Below are 24,995 nucleotides of genomic sequence, written 5' to 3'. Positions count from 1 at the left end.
AAGATTGACATGGAATTTTTCATTGAAACAGAGAAGAAGCTTTGGCGGATAAAATACCAAGGAGCCTTGGAAACCCTCCAAAAAGCATGGAAGCCCGAATACTGCCTTACACATAGGTAGCTGTGTCGTAGACAACCCAAGCTAGAAGGGGGGGAATGCTAGCACCCAGGCTAGCAGCTCTATTGTTACCTATCATATTGAACCCAAAAATTGTAATTCTATTTTCATTTATGAATGCAAATCTTGTCAAGTCCAAACATTGTACTTTCTTTTATTCATTCGGAGATCTATAATCGGTAATCAAGACCAAGAGCTTCCAAATTGTAAGTGTTTATTACCTAGATGTGATCTCCAACCCCACATTACCCCAAGTTTGAGTCAACATATCATTTCTGAACTTTGGCTAAGGTATAAAAGCCAAATTTTGTTAAAATGACCCAAGTTTATAGTATAGAGTGAGTGTTCGACTATTGTTGTTGTCTATGTCTACCCTCTTTTGTATCTCTCTCGTACGAAGTGGCATTGCGATTCTAAGCATAGCTACATGTTTGAGGGTGATAGATTTCCCCTTTCAGTAAGTTTTTTGTGATATTGTGTAATTTTGAGTATGTTCATCTATGTTCCGTTTCTACTTGTGGTGTTGAAACGAGGAAATGTCACCATAGGGATATTTTTCATGGTACGACCTATTCATGTAGTGAGTTTGAGCGTGTTTGGGGTATTGTAGCTATCACAAACCATCACTTGAAGCTTGCGGAAAGTAAATTAGCTTTTGATGTTTGACACACACTTGAGATTAACACCTTGGATTAGCAAATTAGACTAGGTTTTTCAACATTTTAGCTACGTCTTGCAACCTCCAAGCACTAGTCGCGTCAGCTAGGTCCCACAAATTAACATTTTATGTGTCAGTGGTTCTCGCTTTGCTACCATGGATATAGTGAGGCTTGGCAACCCCATCCACAACATAACCATACGTAGAGCAAATTACAAAATCAATGAAGCATTATAGTCTTTACATTTGAGAGCAAGTAAAAAATACTTGGCAATTGTGAGAGGGGGATGTACGACACCTTCATATTTCCTTTGATGCCTATATTTATTAGAGAGAGAGAGAGAGAGAGAGAGAGAGAGAGAGAGAGAGAGAGAGAGAGAGAGAGAGAGAGAGAGAGAGAGAGAGAGAGAGAGAGAGAGAGAGAGAGAGAGAGAGAGAGAGGTTACAAGCCTTATAGACTCTTGGGGCTAGTCCCCCTAATGAGACAATCGGAGTAAGAGAAAAGCATAGAGATATGAAAGGCCTCAAGCTATCCAAGCTGCCACAACCATACCTAGAGTAGAAGAGGGAGATGAGCCTAATAGAAAAAGAAACTATATGTGTGTGTGTGTGTGTGTGTGTGTGTGTGTGTGTGTGTGTGTGTGTGTGAGAGAGAGAGAGAGAGAGAGAGAGAGAGAGAGAGAGAGAGAGAGAGAGAGAGAGAGAGAGAGAGAGAGAGAGAGAGAGAGAGAGAGAGAGAGAGAGAGAGAGCATGTGCTTTGGCACTCCTCTCCTTCATGCTTCAGTTGCAATGCTCTTATCATGCACTACTGCATCTTGATTGTAGCTCGAAGGCAAACTCATCTACTTCTCCCTCCCCCTTGATGGCCCATGGACCCTCACGATTGCCACCCTTGTGTTGGGCCATTGAAGGTAAGAAAATCATAGGTTATCTAGATTGAAGCAAGTAGTGCATGTAGATCCATTTGCAACAATTGAGGCAAGGGTGACAAGTAAACACCAACATGATGGGGGGGAAGGTGCACACCAAGGGCTCTTCACAGATCACTAGTAGCACTCAACCAATCCATCTTTTTAAAATGCACATAGACTAGGTAGAAGCATCCACTAAAACCCTAATAGACAATCTGACAGTTTGCATAGGAAGGAAGAGGTGATAGGAGGACGAATTTGTGGGAGGGAATCCTTGATTGACTTTAGCCCTCAACCGATGCAACACAAGGGCGGCAAGTCCATGAGGGTCTGAAGGACATCAAGGGAATGGAGAAGTAGAAAAGGTGGCCTATAAATAGTAGCATGCAATGTGAGAAAACAACCCAAGGCGGCAATTAGAGGTGCATGTTAACCTCCCCCCCCCCCCCCCCCCTGTGTGTGTGTGTGTGTGTGTGTGTTTGTGAAGGCATCATAGGAAAGACAAAGGTGTACTCCATCCCCTTGTCACAAGTGCCAAGTATTTTTCATTTGCTCTTAAACTTGAAAAATATGACGCTTCATCGCTTCTACAGTCTACTTTACGTACAATTGTGCTTGCATGGAAAGTTGAGGCCTTCTCCTTTCAATGCCCCTCTCTTGCTTTTGGTTGTCTCATTAGGGGGACTAGACCCTGGAGCCTATAAGGCTTGTAACCTCTCCCATGTGTGTGTGTGTGTGTGTGTGTGTGTGTGTGTGTGTGTGTCAGTGCGCACGTGTGCATGCATGGTAGGAAAGATGAAGATGCCATGCCCCTCTTGCATGTGCCAAGTAAGTTTCACTTGCTCTCAAACTCGAAAATACTGACGCTTCATCGCTTCTGTGCTCTATGCATAATTTCAAAAATAAATCTCACACTCATGGACGTAGACCTAAAGTATTCTTTGCATTTCCTCTTTGAAAGAATTGAGGGTACTGATGCTACGGGGTTGCAGTGGGTTAGTGGAGTTTGGTGGATTGGATTGCCTTCAGGCTCTCACGACCTTGCCACTCTTGCGTTGTAGCGGTGAAGGGCTAAGGTTAGCCCAAGATTTTCCTCCACAACTTCGTTCTCTTGTCACCCCTTGCTTTCTTTCCACATGGCGGATTGTTATTAAGGTTTTAATGGATGCTTCTACCCGGTTTGACATTGGTATAGTTTTATTTCGAAGCCTTGAGGTAGACTCTTTGCATTTTGCTATGTCTAGGTGCAAAATTAGCTAGAAAAGGCAATCCAATGCACCAAACTCCACTAACTCACTTCAAGCCCATATCATCGGCTCCCTCAATTCTTTCAAAGAGGATAGGCAAATAATAGCTTGCAATTTCTTGGAATCAATCATGTCTAAGTCCATGAGTGTGAGAGGTAAGCTTGAAATTAGACGTAGATAGAAAAAGCCATGAATCTTCAGTCTTTTCAAGTTTGAGAGCAAGTGAAAATTACAAGGAAAATTCACGAGGGGCATGGGCTACATCTTTCCTGTGATGCCTACACACACACACACACATAAAAAGAGAGAGAGAGAGAGAGAGAGAGAGAGAGAGAGAGAGAGAGAGAGAGAGAGAGAGAGAGAGAGAGAGAGAGAGAGAGAGAGAGAGAGAGAGAGAGAGAGAGAGAGAGAGAGTTAGTTTACAGACTCCAGGGTCTAGTCCCCCCAATGAGACTTGTAGTAAGGGAGATGCACATAGCAATGAAAGACCTCGAGCTTGCCATGCATCACAATTCGAGCATATCGTAGTAGTGATGAAGCATCAGACTTTTCAAGTTTGAGAGCAAGCGAAAGATACTTTGGACATTGCAAGAGGGGGATAGATTGCACCTTCATCTTTCCCATGACACACACACACACGCGCGCGCACATACAGACACAAATAAGCATGTATATGTATATATATATATGTGTGTGTGTGTGTGTATGCATATATATACACACACACACACACATGGAGAGAGAGAGAGAGAGAGAGAGAGAGAGAGAGAGAGAGAGAGAGAGAGAGAGAGAGAGAGAGAGAGAGAGAGAGAGAGAGAGAGAGAGAGGTTACAAGCCTTCATGCTCCATGGTCTAGACAACTCAGTGTAAGAAAGAGGCATGGAGATATGAAAGGCCTCGAGCTTGTCGAGCAAGCAAAACTGTACGTAAACTAGAAGAGGGAGTTGAGCCACACACACACACACACACACACTACATGTGTATATATAAAAATAAAAAAATATATATGTGCATATATATATGTATACATGTGTGTGTGTGGGGGAGGGAGGTTACAAGCCTTACACCCTCCATGGTCTGGTTCCCCTAACAAGACACCTCAGAGTAAGAGAGAGGCATGGAGAGATGAAAGGCCTCGAGCTTGTCGAGCAAGCAAAACTGTACGGAGAGCAGGAGAGAGAGAGAGAGAGAGAGAGAGAGAGAGAGAGAGAGAGAGAGAGAGAGAGAGAGAGAGAGAGAGAGAGAGAGAGAGAGAGAGAGAGAGAGAGAGAGAGAGAGAGAGATGTAGCCAATGTGCGCTCTGCCACTCGTCTAGTTCATGCTCCTACCGTGATGCTCTTCTCCTAACCTGGTTTGCCCATCCTCCTTAGGTTACTCCTTGCACACACCTCTTGTTGTTGGCTTGGGCTATTTTCTTGCGTCACATGCTATTGCCTGTTGGTTGTAGCTCGAAGGCCACCTTATATGCTTCTTCCTATTTCCTATACCACAGACCCTTAAGAACTTGCTGCCCTTGTGTTGCATCGGTTGAGGGTAGAGGTCACCCCAAGATTATCCTCCATTGCTTCATCCTCCCATCACCCCTTCCTTCCTTTGCACCTGATGGATTGTCTATTAGAGAGAGAGAGAGAGAGAGATGTAGCCAATGTGCGCTCTGCCACTCGTCTTGTTCATGCTCCTACCATGATACTCTTCTCCTAACCTGGTTTGACCATCCTCCTTAGGTTACTCCTTGCACACACCTCTTGTTGTTGGCTTGGGCTGTTTTCTTGCGTCACATGCTATTGCCTGTTGGTTGTAGCTCAAAGGCCACCTTATATGCTTCTTCCTATTTCCTATACCACAGACCCTTACGAACTTGCTGCCCTTGTGTTGCATCGGTTGAGGGCAGAGGTCACCCCAAGATTACCCTCCATTGCTTCGTCCTCCCATCACCCTTTCCTTCCTTTGCACCTGATGGATTGTCTATTAGGGTTTCAACGGATGCTTCTACTTGGTTTGGCTTCATATGCAGTCTTCCAGAATTGGATTGCCGAAGGAGAGATGGCATTCAATGCAACTATCGCACAAGAAAGCACCAGAGACGAAGAGACTCTATTCACAGAAGAAGAGAAACGAGCTTTGAGAGCAAACCCAAAGACGATCGAGCATCCGATTTCACTCTCTCTAAAAAAGTAATTTCCACGAGATAATCAAGGCCACATTCTTTTAGTAAAACATGGCATCGTTGCATTAGCAATTGCCTCTGGCAATGCCAACAATGATCTAATTGTGGCACCACTTAGAATTAAGATGTGAAATTTACCAAAATACCTGTTAAATTTTAAAAATACCCTTGTATCTATTTTGGTCAGATTGTTCTAGATTTTCTAATCTTTATTCCTTTTTGACAATTGATATCTTTTTAGCACGTCACAAAATACCTCGCACAAAAAGGCAATTGTTTTAAAAAAATGAAGCACATATCCAACTCAAATTCTACTTTTAGCATCTTATATCGATATATACTGAATCTTCTTCTGGAAAGCTACAAAATTTTTATCTTTGGAGAAATTTAATCTCATAACCAGGGGTATTTTGGGAATTTTTAAAAATTTGAAGGGCATTTTGGGAATTTATGACAAAATATTGGGGCTATCTCGGGAATTTGTGAAATTTTGAGGGGTATTTTAAGAATTTCCACAAATTAGAGGGGTATTTTGGTAATTTTTCCTTTATGGACCCGATATTCGTTTGTGTGTGAGAGAGAGAGAATTCTCTAGGCGTACTGAAGGATAGACGAGCAGGAGCTTGAGGCCATTCATCAACTTGTGCTGAGTGATGGCGGCCTCACACTCCTTGGCTTGCCACGGGAGTAAGGCGAGCCATTTCAAAGCGATTGGCTGGTGCCTGCAAGCGGGAATACTCAGGAATGCGAGGCATCAGCAGCTACCGCAGGGAGCTATCACTCTCACCAACAAAAATTTAAGCAGCTGTTTCCTGTTTCCCACATTCCTGAGGTGTAGAAATTTTGCCTTTGCTTCGTTTATGCCACCCAGTAGTGCTGGGCCAGAGAGCTGCTCCCCTCAAAGGGCGCATGGACTCCGATGCTCGAGCACATCTCCAACCTCCTTAGTGGACACAGAGAGTAGACATGTCAACACAGATACCTTGCCTTCAGCTCCTACATTTCAAAGCGCCATCCAACGCCTGCAGGTAATGCCATGCACCCGCTTTTTGGAATGGACATGGATTAGTGGTAACATGAATTGAGCAAGCACATGAAGTGCGATCTTTATGATTGAACAGATGACATGGCTGATGGCTATCTTTCTAATTTTTGATCGGTTTTGCATGACCAGGAGTACTGGGCATCTGTTGGCTGTGCTATCATGCAACCAAGCAACACTGAGGTACCCTATCTCCTTTTGTTTCTTGTTTCTTTGCTGTGATTGACGTTCAAATTGTTATCTGTCCTTTTCTAATCTGAATGTTAAGTGAAGTCATGGCAAAGATTGCGAGTAAAGCTATCAGCTGGTGTGTTATGAACTCATTAAAAGACACTCTCGCAAGACGAGTTGAGCATTTGACTAAAACTCAGGCAGGATAGGAGTGGGTTTTGATCATGTCGCTGCCCATTGTGGGAGTGGCGCATTGCATTGTCATGCCAATTTCCCTGGATGCAGGAGATGCTGGAAGCACAGCACAAGGGATTTTCAGTCCCATGGAGTTAATGAGATGTCACAGGATTATACTTTATTTAGAATATGATACTTGAGGTCATTGTGGTAGGGAAGGTTGGACTAAAGGGTTTCAACAGGCAGAGCATCGGACAGATATATGTAGGATGCACATAGCCGGTGGATCCATGTCATTCTCCTCTAGAGTAATTATTGGTTTTTTTAAAGTATTTTTGTTGAGTTACAAACAAGGTGATTAGTTTTTCTCCCTTTTGCGCTGACAATCGCAGCTGTACAAGCGCCTCCAAATTGTGTTGGATGATGACGTGGCGTTGCTGTATGGATTTCTGCTTTTTACGATGGTGGATTTTAGCAGATTGGAGCGCGCTAGCTTTTTGGAGCATTATTTAGGATGAAGTGCTTTCAGGCCTGATGCTTTTGGGCTCTGCTTTCAACATCCCTTGTACTCTTTATAAGTGCCCTTAGGGCCATTCTTTCAGGCATCTGGACACAGAGCTGAAAGATCTGGACACAATGGGAGTTGTACCTTGGCAAGTCAATAATACAGAAATACCGAAAGGGGCGCCAGTCTTTGGGGCCATCGCGTTTGGGCTCGGAACTCCGTTGCGCCATCTCTCTCTCTCTCTCTCTCTCTCTCTCTCTCTCTCTCTCTCTCCAAGTTGTTTTGAAGTACTGAAATTGTTGCCAAGTGTGTAGTTTGTGGTCATCTCTGTGTTTCCGTCCGATCACTCATGATTACAATCCACTCCCACCCTTAGTCCATCGCGCATCGGGCGTGCTCCCGTCTTCATCCCTTTGTCTTAAAGGGCATAAGCCATAAAGAACCCAAGATCCTATTGACATGGACAGAGCATCGAGAGATCACATTGTTTAAGGAGGAAATCCACCGAGCCCTTCCACCCAGAGGCTCCCTAACAAGACACATGCTGAGTATGTGGTACGACAATTGGTATATTTAGCAACACAACAAAGACAGAGGCCGACAGATGACATGATTGATTTGGAAGTTTTGCATAGCTATTTGAGCACCTTGAATCCCCTTGCTAATGTCACAAGACGGGCACCACTTGCCAATAGAAAAGAACAGACTGAACAGACTTTTAGCACTTCAATAACAATTGAACTGAGAGACACACGACACTGGAATTCTACCCCAGAGAGTATTGGCCCCAAACCTTGGCGCCCCTTTCGGTATTTCTTTATATTGCATCAACATAGTACAAGCCGGTACTCCAGACTCTGCACCTTCTCCATGAAGCACCTTCTCCATGAAGCATGTCAGAGAATGAGCCCTAACCTCATATTTAAAGGCCCTTGGTGTGAAAAGCAGTTACAGTGAAAAGCTTCAAACTCAAAAGCAACTGGTCCAAAAAGCGCCAAAATTTGTTAGCGCGATTTGCAAAAATCTGCCACGTTAGCACTGTCAGAATGAAACTCGGAAATCCGTACAGTTCTGCCACGTCAGCAATCAATGGAAAATCCGGGTTGTGTGTTGGTGGATCCTGCTTTATTTTAGTCCTTTATGTCTCTTCGGCCCCATCGGATGGGGTCCCATAAGTTGGACTTCTTCTTCTATTGTTGCTTGTTCTTCTTAGGGTTTAGGCCCCTCGGTCGTGATTTGAAGGTTGGCTCTGCTCTTTATTGACTGTCAGCAGTTTGTGACATCCCCCCTTCTTGAAAGAGAGTAATCGTCCGCGATTACAGCATATCTGCAAAACAACTCAAGTTAGCTTAAAAAAATTTCCAAGGGTCGTTCCGAGGGACAATCAGTTTGCTATTTTTTTTGTTAAGGAGTTGGCTTCTCCCTTCAACTCTTTCATCAAGGAGTTGGCTTCTCCTTTCGTCCAGTTCAGAACTCTTGATATGTTGGCGTAGTAAAATTAGCTATCACACCCAGACCGCACTGATCTTCCACGGGTGTCTTGATGCACTAAAATTACATATCCAGGCAATCTCATCTAGTTAGGAATATTCAATAGTTGGCACGTCACAATGCAACACAAATGCTTACATATGCATGTTACAAGACACAACAAACAACCCGCTGAGCACTCCCCCGAGACAAACGGTATGAAGCTACTCAACGACTACCTCGTCACTCTCCCCGCAAATAACCTAAAAAGGTCCGGGCCATGAGCTCAGAGGACTGTACAACCAAAGGCTCCCCAGACCGCAGTTTGCCTCGCTTGGAGGTTCCAGCATACAACCAAACGCTCGCCAGGCAACATCGGCCTGCGTCGTTTGGAGGTTTTCCAGCATACAGCGGAACGCTCCCCAGACATCGGTTGCGTCGTTCCGAGGTTTTCAAACATACAACGATACGCTCCCCTAGCGTCGTCCTGCGTCGTTCAGGGGTTCAAACAATACCAAAACAATATTTCTCACTTCTCCACCCGGGAGTAAAATCACCAATCATTGAAACCAGTATTTAAAACCAGAGTCAAACAATTCAAATCGGCACCAAGACAGGTTTAAAAGAGATAGCATGTAAGGTGCCGCGGAAGTGAATGTTGAACTTTGCTCAAGATGAGTGCTCCGAACTGTGCTCAAGGGTTCCTTTTACTTACGGAAGGGAGAGCCTTCCGTTCCTTTAGTGAGAGTGCAATGGACACAAACAAAGTGGATGAACACTGTGAATGAAGGTGCTGAGACTGAGAGATAGAGAGAGAAGAATACGACACCGGGAAGTTGTCAAACCCTTCTCCAAGGGCCCCACTCTCGATGGCGAGAGTGGTCTACTATTGATTGCACAATCTGGTACAAGATGTTGATGCAAATCTAAGTGATGCTATGTTGAGGTCGACGGTGGTGCCGACGATGACGAGACTAGGGCTGAAAATTGAATGCTTGGAAATGCTTTGCGAATCTGCAACTGTCGATGATGACGGGGCTGATCTGCTACTGCAAAACGCTGTCCTTGCTATCTTCAAACGCTGATCTTGCTGTCCTTAAACGCTGAATTGGCTGACTGTCCTTGTTGTTCTTGCTTGCTGAAAAACACTGCCCTTCCAAGCTGTAACGCTGGCTAATGGTTGCTGAATTTGCTGCTGCAAAAACGCTGTCTCTGCTGCTGCAAAATGCTGGTTCATGCTGGTGTAAAACGCTGGTTCATGCTGATGTAAAACGCTGAATTCACTGTCTTGAAAACGCTGAATCTGCTGCATTGAAAACGCTGCCTGCTGGTTATGAGAAACGCTGCTCTTGCTAGGTTTCAATCGCTGAATTTTCATGTGCAAAAACGCTGGTTATAAGGCCGGAAAATGTCAGGACTATGGGCTGAAATCGCTGGCTTTTAAGGCTGAAAACCCTGATGGTTTTAGGCTAAAAACGCTGAGTCTTCAAGGCTGGAAATGCTGACCTGCAGGCTTCACAAACACCGGTTCTGCTGCTTGGAAAAACGCTGCAGAAGATGGCTGAAAACGCTGGCTTTACCTTGAGGGAAAAACGCCAGGTTCTCTAGGGGTCTTGCTTGAGAGAGAGAGGGAGAAGCCTGCTGCAACTGGTGCCTGTGTTCTCCTTGCTCTTCTGCATATCTTCTGGTTGCACACAGCATGATCATCAGCATTACCATCAGAAACCATAAGGAGCATTTTCCAATGCATTAGACCTATTTTCCCTATTTTTGACATTTTTCACTTATTACTTTTAAGTGAATTCTGTTGGGAATTGGGTAGGGCAAAATGACTAAGTTAATATATATGGAAACCCTAGCACTAGCATTTCTTGCAGAAGAGCAAGGATATGCATCTCCGTTGACTTTTCTATAAGCTGTGCTTAATACTCTCGAGGTGTATACCATAAATATCGGGTACTAGTCCAATAGCATGTCTAGCTCTCTTGGCCGGAGGTGGCCCTGGGGATTTGTCTGACGTGAGAGCAGAAGGTTGCACTGAGGACGTCGAGGCTCGCTTAGGACATGTATTGAATGTATGCCTTGTTTGGAAACATTCGAAGCATCGACCTTCTTGTAACAAGGCGTCTCGTTGACGGTGTGTCAGACGAGGCCGTTGAGGTTGGTTTTCACGGGATTCTCGAGAATTTGTTCGTTGTTGCCGAAATTCTGATTAGTGGCCGGAGGTTCTTCTGTGGTAAACTCAAACTTTCCCTTCATGAGCTTTTAGCCGACTGCGGCATGGTCCATGAGCTCTTGCATGGTAGAGACTTGCTTGGAGAGACAATATTCCTGCAATGGTGACGGTAGTCCAATGGTGTAGCGTTCGCACTGGTCCTCCAAGGAAATGAACTTAAAGAAGGACACCGAAAGGTACATGTCGACAAACCTTTGGTTATAGTCATCCATGGTTTCGGAGGCAAGCATTTTTAAGTTGCCCCACTCTGCCAAAATCCGGACTAACATCGAAGTCATGTAACTACGTGCAAAAACTGTCTTGAAAGCTTGCCAGGTCCTTGGAGCATGCCGTTGTGTCACGATTGAACTCCACCATTGCATAGTATTATCTTTAAGAAATCCCGTTGCTCGAGAAATCTTGGATTCTTCTGTAAAGTTTCCCATAGCATAGATATTGTCGAATTGCTATAAGAACTGCAATGCTTTCTTGCGATCTTTCACCTTGGAAAAAGTGAAAATTTGACTGTCGTGCTGCTATCTTTGAAATCTTTGGGTTGGTTAGGTGCATATCCTGGGTATGGATAATAAGGGTATCCATATGGGCTCCAACCATTGTAGCCTGGTGGCGGTGGAGGTGGGGGCAATGGCGGTGGCAAAGGCGGTTGCATTGGATCAGGGTCAGATGGCTGCACCATATTCTTGAAGACTCCCCCTATCGGAATAGACGGCTTAGAAGGTTGCTGGTTGGAAGGTCTCGTACTTTTTGATGTTGGAGGAGGAGGTACCACCTGGGGCATCGAAGGGGGTAACATGTAGTTCAAAAATTGTTGAAAACTTTGCAGCATTGGAAGATTCTACTGAGGATGCCACGAAAGAATGTCGTGAAGCTCGTTGAGCAGAAACTGCAAATATTCTATTAAATTTATGAATTCCATGTCTTGGGTTCTTTATGGCTTATGCCCTGTAAGACAGAGCGATGAAGTAAGGCTGGGAGTGGCTAGTAAGTCCGGGGTCAGCGCCCAAAGATACTTTAAGTAAAATTCTAGTAGCTTTGTCTCCTCGTTTGTAGGACCGGTATGCTTTCAGAAAAGCACACGCCTGATGCTCTGATACCAGTGTCACAAGACGGACACCACGTGCCAATAGAAAAGAACAGACTGAACAAACTTCAAGTAAAATTACAGTAGCTCTGTCTGCTCTTTTGTAGGACCGGTATGCTTTCAAAAAAGCACACGCCTGATGCTCTGATACCACTGTCACAAGACGGGCACCACGCGCCAATAGAAAAGAACAGACTGAACAGACTTTTAGCACTTCAATAACAACTGAATTGAGAGAGAGAGACGACACATGACACGGAGTTTCGGAATTCCACCCTAGAGAGTATTGACCCCAAACCTTGGCGCCCCTTTCGGTATTTCTTTATATTGCATCAACACAATACAAGCCGGTACTCGAGACTCTGCTTCTCTCCAGGAAGCATGCCAGAGAATGAGCCCTAACCTCATATTTAAAGGCCCTTGGCCTGAAAAAGACTTTGTAAGTTGGGTAAAACTTCTTGTTTCTTCTTCTTAGGGTTTAGGCCTCTCCACCGGGATCTGCAAGTTGGCGCCGTTCTTTAGTGGCTTGACACATAAGCAATTTGTGACATCATGCCACCCCAACCTTCCCAGATTTACTCTAATCCTCCCCGAAATTACCTGACTACTACTTCACGACAGAACTCTAGAGATGGCTCTCAGTTTCTAGGAGGCATTTTCGAGAGCATGGCTTCAAGAGAACGACTGCGTGTGGTTTCCGAAGTACCACTACGAATTCCCACTTCCTCTACACCAATTGCGCCCACTTATGCAACGGATGGATACCATCATCATTATTATTATTCCTCCGTTGGCATAGTCTGGTTCAAAACCCTGTGTCATGTGCAGCGGAATTGAAATGGTGAAGTTCTAGTTTTACACTTCCACAAATCCTTAAACTTTTTTCCTTGTGTTAGTGAATGTTTTATGCTTCAATGAATGTTCCTTTTACTTTCCCCTAGAGAGAGGGGTTGAGAGAATGCAATAGAGATGTGTAGAGGGAGAGAGAAAGAGAGAAGAAGAGAGTGACACCCGATGGGGTCCTAACCAACCCTCTCAGGGGCCCCCCACACCGTTATCAATGTGGTATTTGCTTTAGATTGCGTAAATGGAATGTATACATAGTGCAATACCTCAATGCAGACTCTACTAACTCAAGGGATGACTGTCGCCGCAGTAACTCCTCCGAAAGAGGCATCTCCGGGGCTGATTTGATGCGCCTTGTATCCTCCTCGATGTGGGAATGACGGATGACCACCACGGGCTGATTTGCACTCCCGATGTGAGAGGGACGAAGGGCTGAAAACGCAGATCTCGACGAGGCCGATGATGGACAGCGATGGAGCACTCAATTCTGGCGAGGGAATGGCTGAGGGGAGAGCTCGATGAGCTGCCGAAGTACCGGACCACATCCGAAGATGGCAAAGCTGCAGATCTCACCCGCACTCGACGGCGACGGGCTGAAAAACTGAAAATGCTGGCCTGTTCTGCTGGCTGATCTGAGCACTGGGGCTGTATGCTGAAATCGCTCGCTGATCTGCAACAAAACTCCAAAACGCAAGGCTGATCTGCAGGCTGGCTTGAGAGCAAAACGCTGGTTGTCTGCTCCTGTGTGCTAATGCATAGTGATTGAAACGCTAGGCTGAATGCATCCCTTTATAGGTGAATTATGAGGCCTTAAGAATTTACTTAGGCCTAGGTAGATAGGTGTCCACCAGACTTCCCAACAAATAAATAATAAAATGATTTATTTTAAAAATAAGTCTAGGGGTCTAGATTTGGGTGCAACTGTTGCACATCCGCCCACCCGGGAATCTGATCGACGCGGGGAATGGCTCGTTGGATTCCTCTAACCTAAAACTAGACGCTCGTCTTAGATACCCATCGTAGTGTAATAACATTTGTCAAAACGTGTATACAAACCATTTATGCAAGAGGGTTCCAAAACTGGAAAACCTAATCTAATGGACTTGTCCGGACACGCAGGTCTTGCGAACAGGCTCACAAAATAGGCGGTACTAATCCTCCTAGGATTCTAGACATCCCTATCTAGGAAGAAGGGGAAAACTGGCTCTGGAAGTCAATGAAGCATGTCCATGTGGCACACAGAGCCATGTGCACGTGACACCCTGTAAGGATGGTGGTGCCACGTTCAAGATTCTCACAATGCTCTCAAGTTCTTACAACAATTTGACATCGTGTTCAGTAACGGAAATTTTACAGAAGAATTGAAGCTGTCACGAGTCACTTCTTTTCAAGTTCGTTCTTTGACATGGTGGGTGGCCCTAACCAAGAAACCAGACAGTCCATAGACCTGGCATGATTTCAAGCGCGCCTTCTACCCAAGCTTCCTTGATTAGACATTCGAAGTGGATATCATTGCAGCATGGTCTAGTGTCACGTGCGCACTGCAATTGCGCCACGTGGACATGCTTCTGCTACAGTCTAGCGTCAGTCTCAATTAGCTTAGGATCTAGCCTGGCAATTTATGAGCCTCTAGCAAGACGTGCATGCCCAGACAGGTCATATTTGCATACCCTCTCTTGCACAGTAACGCATTTCAGCATATGCATTTTACCTCGTGTGAACCACCTCTGGCACGGCATTTTATTAATAAGTGACTTTGACATGACATTTATTAAAAGTAGGTAGGGCAAATGGCTAAAGAACCTATAAAAGAAACCCTTTGGGCACCAGTAGGAGGCAGAGGAGCAGTAGAAGAGCCTCTCAGCAGTACCAGCGCTTTGTGAGAGCGCGTGTGCGGAAGCGTGGAAGAGAGAGAGAGAGAGACCACAAACGCAAGATATGGTGAAGAGGGGGCGATCAGCCCCCCATGACTACCATGAGCAGAAGACCCCATACACAATGACCTGATGATGGAAGTGGGTACCCCCCCTGGCCCCATAAATAGGTGCCCAACGGGAGGTAGGGCAATGCCTAGAAAAATCCCCCACGACCCAACAAGAAAAGATATCTGGAAATATATGAGGGCGCCTAGACAAAGGTGGGCGATTGGCCCCAAACTTGGGCGGCCGGACCAAGTACAACCTAGACTATGGGTGGCCAGCTCGGAGACATACTAGCCGTACAAGTATGCCCTAGACATATGCAAAGCAGCAGAGTGGTGTAAATCTAACACCCCCTCTCAACACCGGATGCCGAACAAACGGTATGAAGCCGAAGTTGTGAGTCAAATGATGAAGATGTCTACTGGGATGTCTACAGTAGTCTGGGGTGTCACGACCGCCAAGAAATCTCCATGGTAAAGTGCCGTCACGAGCAGTGTAGCAAACTGCTGTACTCCGCCGATACAAGGTGAAGATACCGCGGGAAGGTCCCGAACTGAGTGTGAAAACAACTCCTTGTCGTGAGAGAAGTGCCAATAGACCTACAAGTGTCCTACCCAATAGGATCTGTGGTGTTTGTAGTCAAAGTCTGGAGAAAATGGGGAAGCCCAAGAATCGTCATGAGAATGACCTGAAGCCTGTCAATGCATGAACGTGCAACCCAAGGTGGCAAGGTGGCTAAGCCGTGTAAAACTCCAAGAGGGCAAGATGTAGCAATTTGTGCCATAAAAGTCCTCCAAAACAAGGAAAGCCAGACTAAACAGCCTGCACTGTAGAATCTACCGTAAGCTGCAATAGTCACCGATGGCCCGCACGGACCACCACCTGATGGTGTCTTGTCAGTAGGTAGGTTAATCCAAGATGAGGGGAAAGCCAGACTCAACAGTCTGCGCTGTAGAGGTGTGGTCAGACCAAGCTGTCTGCACCGTAATCATCCTGTAGAAGTAGGAAAGCCAGATTGAGCAGTCTGCGCTGTGAATAACCTCTGAGAAGGGGAAAGGCCAGACTAATTTGTCTACGGCGTACGCCATCTTGCCTGTATCTCTTGCCTCCAATCCTTCAGTGTCAACCAAAAAGAATCCGCGCCAACAACGCCACCAAACCGCATCTCGGTGGCTCTCAATGTGAATGAGCTGGGAGTGGCCTACTGCCCAGGTCAGGATATAAGTCTGCTATAAGGTTACCGAGGGTGAGTGTAAGCAACTTTGAAGGTAGCAATCCAAATGACCAGGAGTGTAGAAGAGCAACTGCACTACCATCCAAGCCAAGCTCCGGGTGACTCCAGATGTAGTCGTGTAATGATGCCTGATCTCCCGCATCTTGCGGGTGAACTCTCCAAGAGAGTCCAAAGAACTAAAGTCCCTCTCCAGTCTGTAGATCCAAGCAATGAACCTGTCCAAGAAGAAATCCAAGATCCTCTCCCTAAGTTCATGTAGATGCTCCTACGTAAGCAAGTGATCTGACGTGTTGAGGTCAAGTGGTAAGTGTTTGTCCACCCAAGATGGTGGTGTCCTCTTTGGGAATGTCGGAATCCCATATGCCATGAGCATGGCCATATCTCGTGTGAACTCCTTTGAAGAGTGCATTGGTGTGACCATAGCAAGCCACAAGTCACCACCCCCTTTGGAGTACGCAACCGCCGAATGATGGCTGGAATGAATGGATCTCCCAAGGATCGTACGCCCATAGATGATCAAATCGATATCGAAGATACGGTGTACTGCAGCAGTCACCAAGAGACCGCATGGACCACCACCGGATGGTGTCCTTGCAGGAGGTAACTCATCCTCTGTAAAAAACACAAGCCATGTGGCTGTTGTCCACCAAAAAACGCAACTGTGAGGTGATGAAAATGCTGCTGTCCAGCGATTTTCAGCGTGCTCGTACGCTCTCGGCAGAGTCCGGAGCGGTGCAAAGGGTATAGGGAGGGCGGGTAATCGCTGTCACTGCCTCTGATAGGCTGAAAACAGAGAAAACAGCAGGTATTTAATGGCTAAAAACTGCAGATGTGAAGAGGAATCGGACCGGCAATGCACCGGATGCAAGGCCATGTGTCGTAGGCAAGATCTGATGTGTGAAAAAGCTAGCGCTCCCCCTCTTGCTGCAAATAAAATCGCAGCAACTGTCCAAAAACGCAAGCCCAGCTTGTCAAACTGAGGGAATGTGGGGTACTTCCAGCGAGGAAAACCCCCTCTGCTGCTGGCGCTGAGGGTGGGGATGGCTGACCTGTAGGGGAGAAGACAAAACGCAGGTGTGGCTGAACATTCTTCGCGATGGATGCTGTCCAGGTGATGGTGCCACCCTGTTTGTGCAGAGATCGCTGGCTGATCTGGTCGCTTGGGAGGAAAGCCTGATGCAGAGATGCGCCTTGGATCATCGAGAGCCTGGAGCTGCTGATACCATGTGAGTGCGTGTGAGAGAGAGAGAGATAGTAGACCACACACGCAAGATATGGTGAAGAGGGGGCGATTAGCCCCCCATGACTACCATGAGCAGAAGAGAGAGAGACAATGACCAGATGATGGAAGTAGGTACCCCCCTGGCCCCATAAATAGGTGCCCAAGGGGAGGTTAGGCAATGCCTGGAAAAATCCCTTACGACCCAACAAGAAAAGATATATGGAAATATATGAGGGCACCCGGACAAAGGTGGGCGGCCAGCCCCAAACTTGGGCGGCCAGACCAGGTACAACCTAGACTATGGGTGGCCAGCCCGCAGACATACTAGCCGTACAAGTATGCCCTAGACCTATGTGAAGCAGCAGAGTGGTGTAAATCTAACACCTTGGGCAGCCATTAGCCAATGTTTTCTCTAGCAGCCATCAACGTTTTCAGCCCTATGATCGCCATAAGATTTCAGGCCTCAGCGTTTTCTGCAGTCCTTGCCGCATTACCACGAGCGTTTTCAGTTTCCAGCCCATCGCCATCCCCGGCGATAGGAGATTAGCCCACAGCCTCCCGTCACCGTCATCGTCGTCGTCACAGTACCAAGTACCTCCAGCAGTACCCATTAGCACCTCAGCAGCACCGCAATACAAGTACCCATCGCTGTCATAGTCATCATCGTCGACTAAGTAACCCGGCATCTTGCACCCCTTGCGTTTTGGCATGGGCTCTGCCTAGCTCAGCGTAGGGATCATCAGGACCTTTGTGTCTTCAGTACCCAACAGTACCCGCAATACCAAGTGCCAAAGTACCCCGCGGTACGAAGCACATACCCCACAGTACCAAGCACCTACCGCAATACCTCAGCATCCCTAGCCAGTACCCATCAATACCTCATCAATACGTTGGATAGCATAAAGTGCCCATTAGCATCTCAACATCGCAGCATTAGCATCATGGAATCAACATTTTGTGCAAGTAATAAAGCAAGTACTTGCTCTGGCACCGAAGCAAGGGGGCCAAAGGCACCTACATCAAGGCGTAGAGATCCATTATAGTTCAAGGCGCCGAGGCGGCCACCTTTAATTTAGTCCCATAGGTCACGCACCGTTATGTGGAGCGTCGCTCCATTATCTAGACCCTCCTTTCTCTATAAAAAGCAGTCTTCGCTATTTCCCTTGCCTGTGTGTGTGTGTGTGTGTGTGTGAGAGAGAGAGAGAGAGAGAGAGAGAGAGAGAGAGAGAGAGAGAGAGAGAGAGAGAGGAAAAAATGAAATGTTATATTAGTGTCGTCAAAAGGCCAAAATGACCTATAAGACCAAAAGGTTACAACCATGTACGACTCTAATACAATGTCAAGGGAACATAAAAATGAAGGTACCTAGAGTGGGCACGTATGTAAGCCTAACCTATATCCTCATCACATAATACATAAGCTCAAAACATATGGGGATGGGGTACAATCACACGAGGGCTAATGAGGTGCACAACGGGGGAAGTAGACATCCATGGGCTTTTTCAAGGGGACTTTGCAGTATGGCCTCAATGAGAGAAATGAAATGATATATTAACGTCTTCAAAAGGCCAAAATGACCTATGAGACCAAACCGATACAAACTGGTAAATATGATAATGTTTGGGTACAAAAAGAGATGCTAAAAATGAAACTAGGAGTGCTACTAGCTGGTACTGTGTGGGATATGTGTGATCACCGATACAATGGGTGCCTAGTACAAGAGGGTGATATAATGGGTCATGAGTCTATCCTCATCTGTACTCTAGATGTCGAGATAGTATGGCTCGAATCCTCAGCTGCAGTCTCCATCGATGCTAGAGAGAGAGAGAGAGAGAGAGAGAGAGAGAGAGAGAGAGAGAGAGAGAGAGAGAGATATGAAATGAAATGTTATATTAACGTCTTCAAAAGGCCAAAGTGACCTATGAGACCAGAAAGTTAGAATGTGGTGGATCTGATACAAAGTCAAAGTAACAAACTAACTAACAACATAACAAAACAAAACAAAAAATACTATGGGATCCTAGACTGGACGATGTGAACTAAGCAAAAGGGGCAGCTTGCTGGGATAGCTAAATCACAGGAGATCTAGAGAGAGAGAGAGAGAGAGAGAGAGAGAGAGAGAGAGAGAGAGAGAGAGAGAGAGAGAGAGAGAGAGAGAGAGAAATGAAATGTTATATTAACGTCTTCAAAAGGCCATAGTGACCTATGAGACCAGAAAGTTACAAGGTGGTGGATCTGATACAAAGTCAGAGTAACAAAATAACCTAATCAACAATACAAAACAAAGATATATATTATGGGATTCTAGATTGGTCGATGTGAGCTAAAGCCGAAAACTAAGCAAAAATGGGCGGCTAGTTGGGGTAGCTGAATCACAAAAGATCTAGCATCGGTCGTTGGCAAATCTCATCAATTTCCTCCATGGTTAGTAGTCTGACCGGGCGTCGTGCATGCCTAGCCAGCGTGCTCTGAATCTTTTGACGTAGCCTCCGTCGATGCTATGTAGTCCTGCGTAGTCGTGGGCGCCTGGATTTCCCTAGTTCAATCGCTCGGTCAATCAGTGTGCCTCTGGTGTGAGACGGGGGGGAGCTCTGCTGTGGGAGTGGCTCTTGCGGCTGTCCCGTGTCTGCTCTGAAGAAGTCTGTAATCCGTCTTTGAGACTGGTTAGCCTCGCCATTCATCAGGCTCTCTCTGTGTCTGCGCAGCTCGAGCAAGAACAAACCCAGGCATCTTTGATCTTCATATCCCATTACTCTTGAGAGTGGTCCAAAACCCTCTCTGAACAAGCAATGGAAGCGGCCTCGTATCTCGTAGTAGACAGGGCAGCGGCATGTATAATGCAACTCTGTCTCAGGTTCCATGTTACACAAGGGGCATGTCCTGGCCTCTGCTGGTACTCCGCTGTATCTCCCGGTTTCAATCCGCAGCTCGTGAGACAATGTGCGTAACTGGCCAATAGCACACCGTATCCCATGAGACAGGTGGGTATCCATGTATCTGGGTCTCATCACAAAACCATCTTCCGTAAGCTGGAGAAGGTGGTCTCTGTAGAAAGCCATCTTCGTGCCCAGTTCTTGTGCTGGTTGTATCCATGTCCTCCTGGTGTCTAGCTGGGTCAGGTCTTGGCGGATGAGCTTGGTGATCTCCGACTGTGTAAGAATGAGAGATGGTGCATCCAATGAGTACTGGAATGGTGGCAGCCTGTCTATGCTGAACCCATGCGCCTGAAACCATGATGTCATCTCCCCATACCAGCATGTTGTATCTCCTTGTATGGCTAACTGTCGAGAGGACTCAAGTGCTATGCAAGCATATCTGTCTCTGGGAAGTTCCCATGTGCGGTTTATGAAGGAGACTGATCTTGTGAGCGCCTCTACCACTAGTGGGGGGGCCGCCAGCTCTGCTCGGATAATGGCCCGTGGTACAGATGCCTTGGCTTCAATGAGCCGCGAGATCATAGAGACGAGAGGTTTCTCCATGTTCCCCCATCCGTTGTGCGACCCGGCCTCCCGTGGTGATCCAATGAAGGTCCCCATATCTCAGCCCCATAGAGCAATGCTGAGGCCACCAAGGTGTCAAAGAGCTAGAGCTTCGTCCAGGGTTCTTGAAACTGAACCTGCGAACACATCCTTTCCAATCTACCCAATGCTGCGTGGGCTCTAGTTAGTCTGGTCTCTGCTGCTCTTCTGAGTGAGAATGTGGGTCCAGTAAAAACCACTCCAAGGTAAGTGTAAGCGTCTGTGTACTCCACAGTCTCCTGGCCGTATGTTAATGTAGGTGCTGATCTCCTGATCCACTGTGGGGTGGTATTAAACACCATAACCTTGGTTTTACCAAGGTTGACAGACAAACCACTTTCGTGGGCAAATGTATGCAAAGCATCCAATTGGCGTTGCATTCCCTCTGGGGATTCGGAGATCAACACAATATCGTCCGCATATAACAAAAGTGGAATCCATGTCCCTGCCAACTGTGCACCTTTATCCCCGTCCTGGTCAATGTAGTCAGAAACCTCATCCACATACATACCGAAAAGAGTAGGAGAGAGCGGGCAACCCTGCTTCACCCCAATAGTGGAGTGAACCAGTATTGAGAGTCCCTCCGGGGTGCGTACATGCCCTACTACTGATCTGTATAATGCCATGATCCCCCAAATGAGCTCTGTGGGTACTCCCATTTCGTGTAATCTGCGCATCAATCTAGCTCTGGGTAGCTTTGCGGAAGTCCACAAAGCTACAGTAGATCCGTCTCCCATGAGATCTGCCTTCCTCGATGATGGCCCTGAGTGTCAAGATGTGGTCAAGAGTAGAGAAGCCTCTCTTGAACCCTGCCTGCCCAGTTGCCCGCAGTCCTTCCCTCTCTGCCCATCTACTCAGCTGTTGCTCAAGAATGGATGCATACAATCTTGCCAGTGTGTGCCCAATCATTATAGTGCGATAGTTCCCAGGCTCCATGGGGTCTCCTTATTTGAAGATAGGTACGATCGTAGATAGGCTCCAAGTGTCCGGTAGGCCCTCACACATGGCACGGTTAAACATAACTGCTAGAAGCTCTGCTAGTATGTCTTTGGCATGTATGAAATGCTCAGCGACCAGGCCCTCATGATCATATGCTCTCCCAGTCTTCATCCTGTCAATAGCTTTTTTCACCATCTCAACGGTGAAAAAGACACGTGTGTGGGCATGGATCAGGGGGGTTGGGGAGGGGCGGCTGTCTAGGTATTGTGTACAAAGATGATGCGTACTGACCCCAGGTCTCTGTGGAGGAAATAGCAGGGGGGGGGGGACTGCTCATGAAAGAGCCGCCACGCCTCGCACGAGTCTTGACTCAAGAATAGGTGATATAGATCCTGCTCGAGTCGAGCCAAAAAAGCCCTCTTCTTCCGCCGCACCAGGCGTCGGAAGTTCATCTGTGACTGTCTGTGAGTGACGTCCCCCAACAGCACCTCCTTCTGAAGTCTGGCTCTAGTCTGGCGGCACTCCTCATCGTACCAGCTGTTCTGAGGCATGCTCCCAGATCGGCGGCTCTGCTCAGGTTGGGTGTGGGTATGCTTCTGCTGCTGCCTCATGTAATGTCTGTGTCAGTATAGTAGTTAGCTCCTCCAGAGGTCGCCCCGGGTCCTCAGTGCATAGGCGTCTGTAGATTCCGTCCATGTATACAGAGTCCGTCTCCCTTGTGAATGTGTAGCGAGTAGGGGCTGCTACTCGTGGCCTGTGTGCTACACTGAACTGGAAGGAGATGGTCAGTGACACTAGAGCATGATCCACTGCTACCCCGACCGGTCTGGGCCCAACTGTGAGATCGTGGATACTAGAGATGAGGTTCGGTTGTGCCATGACATAGTCCACCGTGCTGGCTCCATGTCTGTGTGGGAAGCATGTAAAACCTCCCGCAGCAGGAAATCTCTGTAGGCCGTTCAAGATGGCCAATCCATGTGCAGTGCCCATGTCTATCAGGTGTCGCCCATACTCAGTATATTCCATATCGTGTGATAGTCTGGAAAGGTCCGTTTCTGCTACATCTATCTCTCTTAGCATCTCCTCTGAAGTATCATAAAACACTGCTTGGTGATGGGCAGTCCTAGCATTGAAGTCCCCGAGGATGATAATGTCACCGTCCCTAGAGAACTCCCATATGTCATCATCCAAAATAGAGAAAGGGGACTGTCCTCTGGGTGGTGCATAAACTGATGTACTCAGGGGGAAGTAACAAATAGCTAGATAGATAGATAGATAGATAGATAGATAGAGAGAGAGAGAGAGAGAGAGAGAGAGAGAGAGAGAGAGAGAGAGAGAGAGAGAGAGAGAGAGAGAGAGAGAGAGAGAGAGAGAGAGAGAGAGAGATGATTGGACAGTCTCCACCTCGCTCTTCTATACGTGATTGGTGTCAGACTGCATTGGGCACTACTCAGGGACGGGTCTCGGAGCTTACATTCCTTGGCAGGGGCATATTCATGGTACGTCTTTCAGATCCCGCCACTGCCTCGGCTCTCCTGGCTCGCTCTCCAATACTCTCTGATCGCAGGATGATATACTTGACGAGGTGGTATCCCGAGTTTACTACTGAGGAGTTTGACAGTCAACACCTTATTCCCAGATTCCCTCTGACGCTCTCCTTCCCGGATATGCCTCTCCATTTTATTGATGAGCATCTCCTTCAGATGATTGCTGCTCATTTTGGCACAGTAGTTCCAGGATCCTGCATCTTCTCATCTGGTCCACCTCGCATTCAGGTCCTGGTGTTTGGGGATACTTCATTACCAGATATAGTTACTGTGGCTGTGCGCGATCGAGACTACTCTTGCCGAATGGTAGTCACTGGCCGCCCAGGACAGTGCTTACGTTGTCACGAGATGGGACACTTGGCACGAGATTGCCCCACCCTGCCACGCCATCGACGACAACAACAGCCGGCTCGTGGCACTCATGCTCAGCCACGTGGTTAGCGTCAACAACCGGTTCCTCCTACTACTACTCGAGCACCTAAGCAGCCTGCAGGTGCTCCTTGAGCTTCGACCCTCCATGTTCCTCCCTCCGCTTCAGCTCCTACTGAGACTGCATGGCAGACAATGGGTCGTAACCATTCCTTCCGTCCTCGTCAGCAACCTACAACGCATGCAGCCCCCAGTGTTACCTCTTCTGCTCCCTCTCAAGTTTCCACCACCCCCTTACCCCCTGCTTCTCCTTGCCATTCTTCTTCTTCAGCCCAGGATCACTTACCTCTGCTACGAGCTCCTCCTTCACTTGCCGTTCCCCCGCCCGCTCCTTCCCCTCTTCCCGAGGTCCCTATTCCCATGCAGATGGATCATTCCCCGCTATTACCTCTCCCTTTTCCTCCTCTCCCTCTCGCCCTTACTACCCCCCCTCCACCTTCTGGTCCTCCCCCTCCCTCGGCCGCTCATACTTACGTCCCACGCAGTTTTCTCAGCTCCTGCCCTCTTTCCTGGGGCACTCATCGGGTTGAAATGTGCGGTGACTCAGAAGGACCATTGCGGGTGCAGCTCTACCTTATGCATCACAAGCCAGGTTGTGTTCCCTCTTTAATAGGCAGTCGCTCTCAGCCCACCCATTCTTTTTTCCTTCCATTCCACGCAGCTCAGGAATGATCCGAGGATCAGGTTCTACATTTTGTGCATGCCCAATCTATGGCTCAGCTTCATTTATGGTTGTCTACTTCCGCTCCGGATGTAGTGTCCCCATACTTCCCTTCCTGTATTGGTGCTATGGAATGGAGTGATGTTTATGCTTGCTATTCATTGCCTATGGTCATTCATGTATCCTCAGATGTGGTGCTTCCTATGTCTATACGCATTTGGGGTGTCAAAGCTGCAGCATCGGTAATGCAATGTAAACAAGCTGAGGTCCGCAGTTGGTGCAATGAGACACCATATTTTAGAGAGGGCTTGCGGGTTGCTTTCCTACCGCACCCCTTGGATGGCCCAGCTGCCTCCAAGAAGATGCGTAGTTAGTCAAATGCTTTACCAATTCTTTCATGCAGACTATGGATTTACATGTAGTTTTTTGGAATGCTAATGGTTTACGGACTTCTCGAGTAAGAGGTTCCCGTAAGCTTTTACTTCGCAGAGATTTACACGCTCATGTAGTAGGCACTGTGGATATATTACTAGTACAGGAGCATAAGATTGCCACTCCCTTTGGTAATCTCACGCCCTCGGGCGCTCACACTTTTTGGGAGCCTGCTCTAGGCATTCATGGACAGAGTTGCGGTGTATGCATTTCAGTGGGGCCACGTTACTTGGCCTCAGTTCAGCAACATGGCACCCTTGTCGCTGGCAGAGCAGTCTATGTTTCTATTCGGATTCGGGACTCTGTCATTGGTTTTATGTCAGTCTATGCACCCACTACTCCTCGGGAAAGGTCTACTTTTTGGTCCTCCTTGGCTGCTGTTCTACCTGTTGTAGACTCTTGGGTTGTTGGAGGCAACTTCAACAACGTCGAGAGCGACTCTGATTGGCGATCCATCACACC

General features: G+C 47.2%; 1 protein-coding gene across 2 annotated transcripts in view; it reads left to right on the top strand.

Moving 5' to 3' along the window:
• Positions 1-5,676: 5,676 nt before the first annotated feature.
• EDD1 (glycine-tRNA ligase) overlaps positions 5,677-24,995 on the top strand; it is a 56,181-nt gene continuing 36,862 nt past the window's right edge. Inside the window, exons 1-2 of one of the 2 annotated variants that reach the window (XM_086489758.1) lie at positions 5,677-6,129; positions 6,276-6,326. In XM_086489758.1, the coding sequence (XP_086345884.1) occupies positions 5,755-6,129; positions 6,276-6,326 (426 nt within the window). In that variant the 5' untranslated portion in view covers positions 5,677-5,754. The remainder of the gene's footprint in view (positions 6,130-6,275; positions 6,327-24,995) is intronic. The other variant, XM_086489762.1, reaches the window with a different exon arrangement.

The sequence above is a fragment of the Adiantum capillus-veneris genome, chromosome 2, assembly GCF_014529385.1.
Source record: "Adiantum capillus-veneris isolate H3 chromosome 2, ASM1452938v2, whole genome shotgun sequence".
NCBI lineage: Eukaryota > Viridiplantae > Streptophyta > Polypodiopsida > Polypodiales > Pteridaceae > Adiantum > Adiantum capillus-veneris.
The sequence above is the reverse complement of the archived record's forward strand: the minus strand, read 5'-3'. Positions and strand labels throughout refer to the sequence as shown.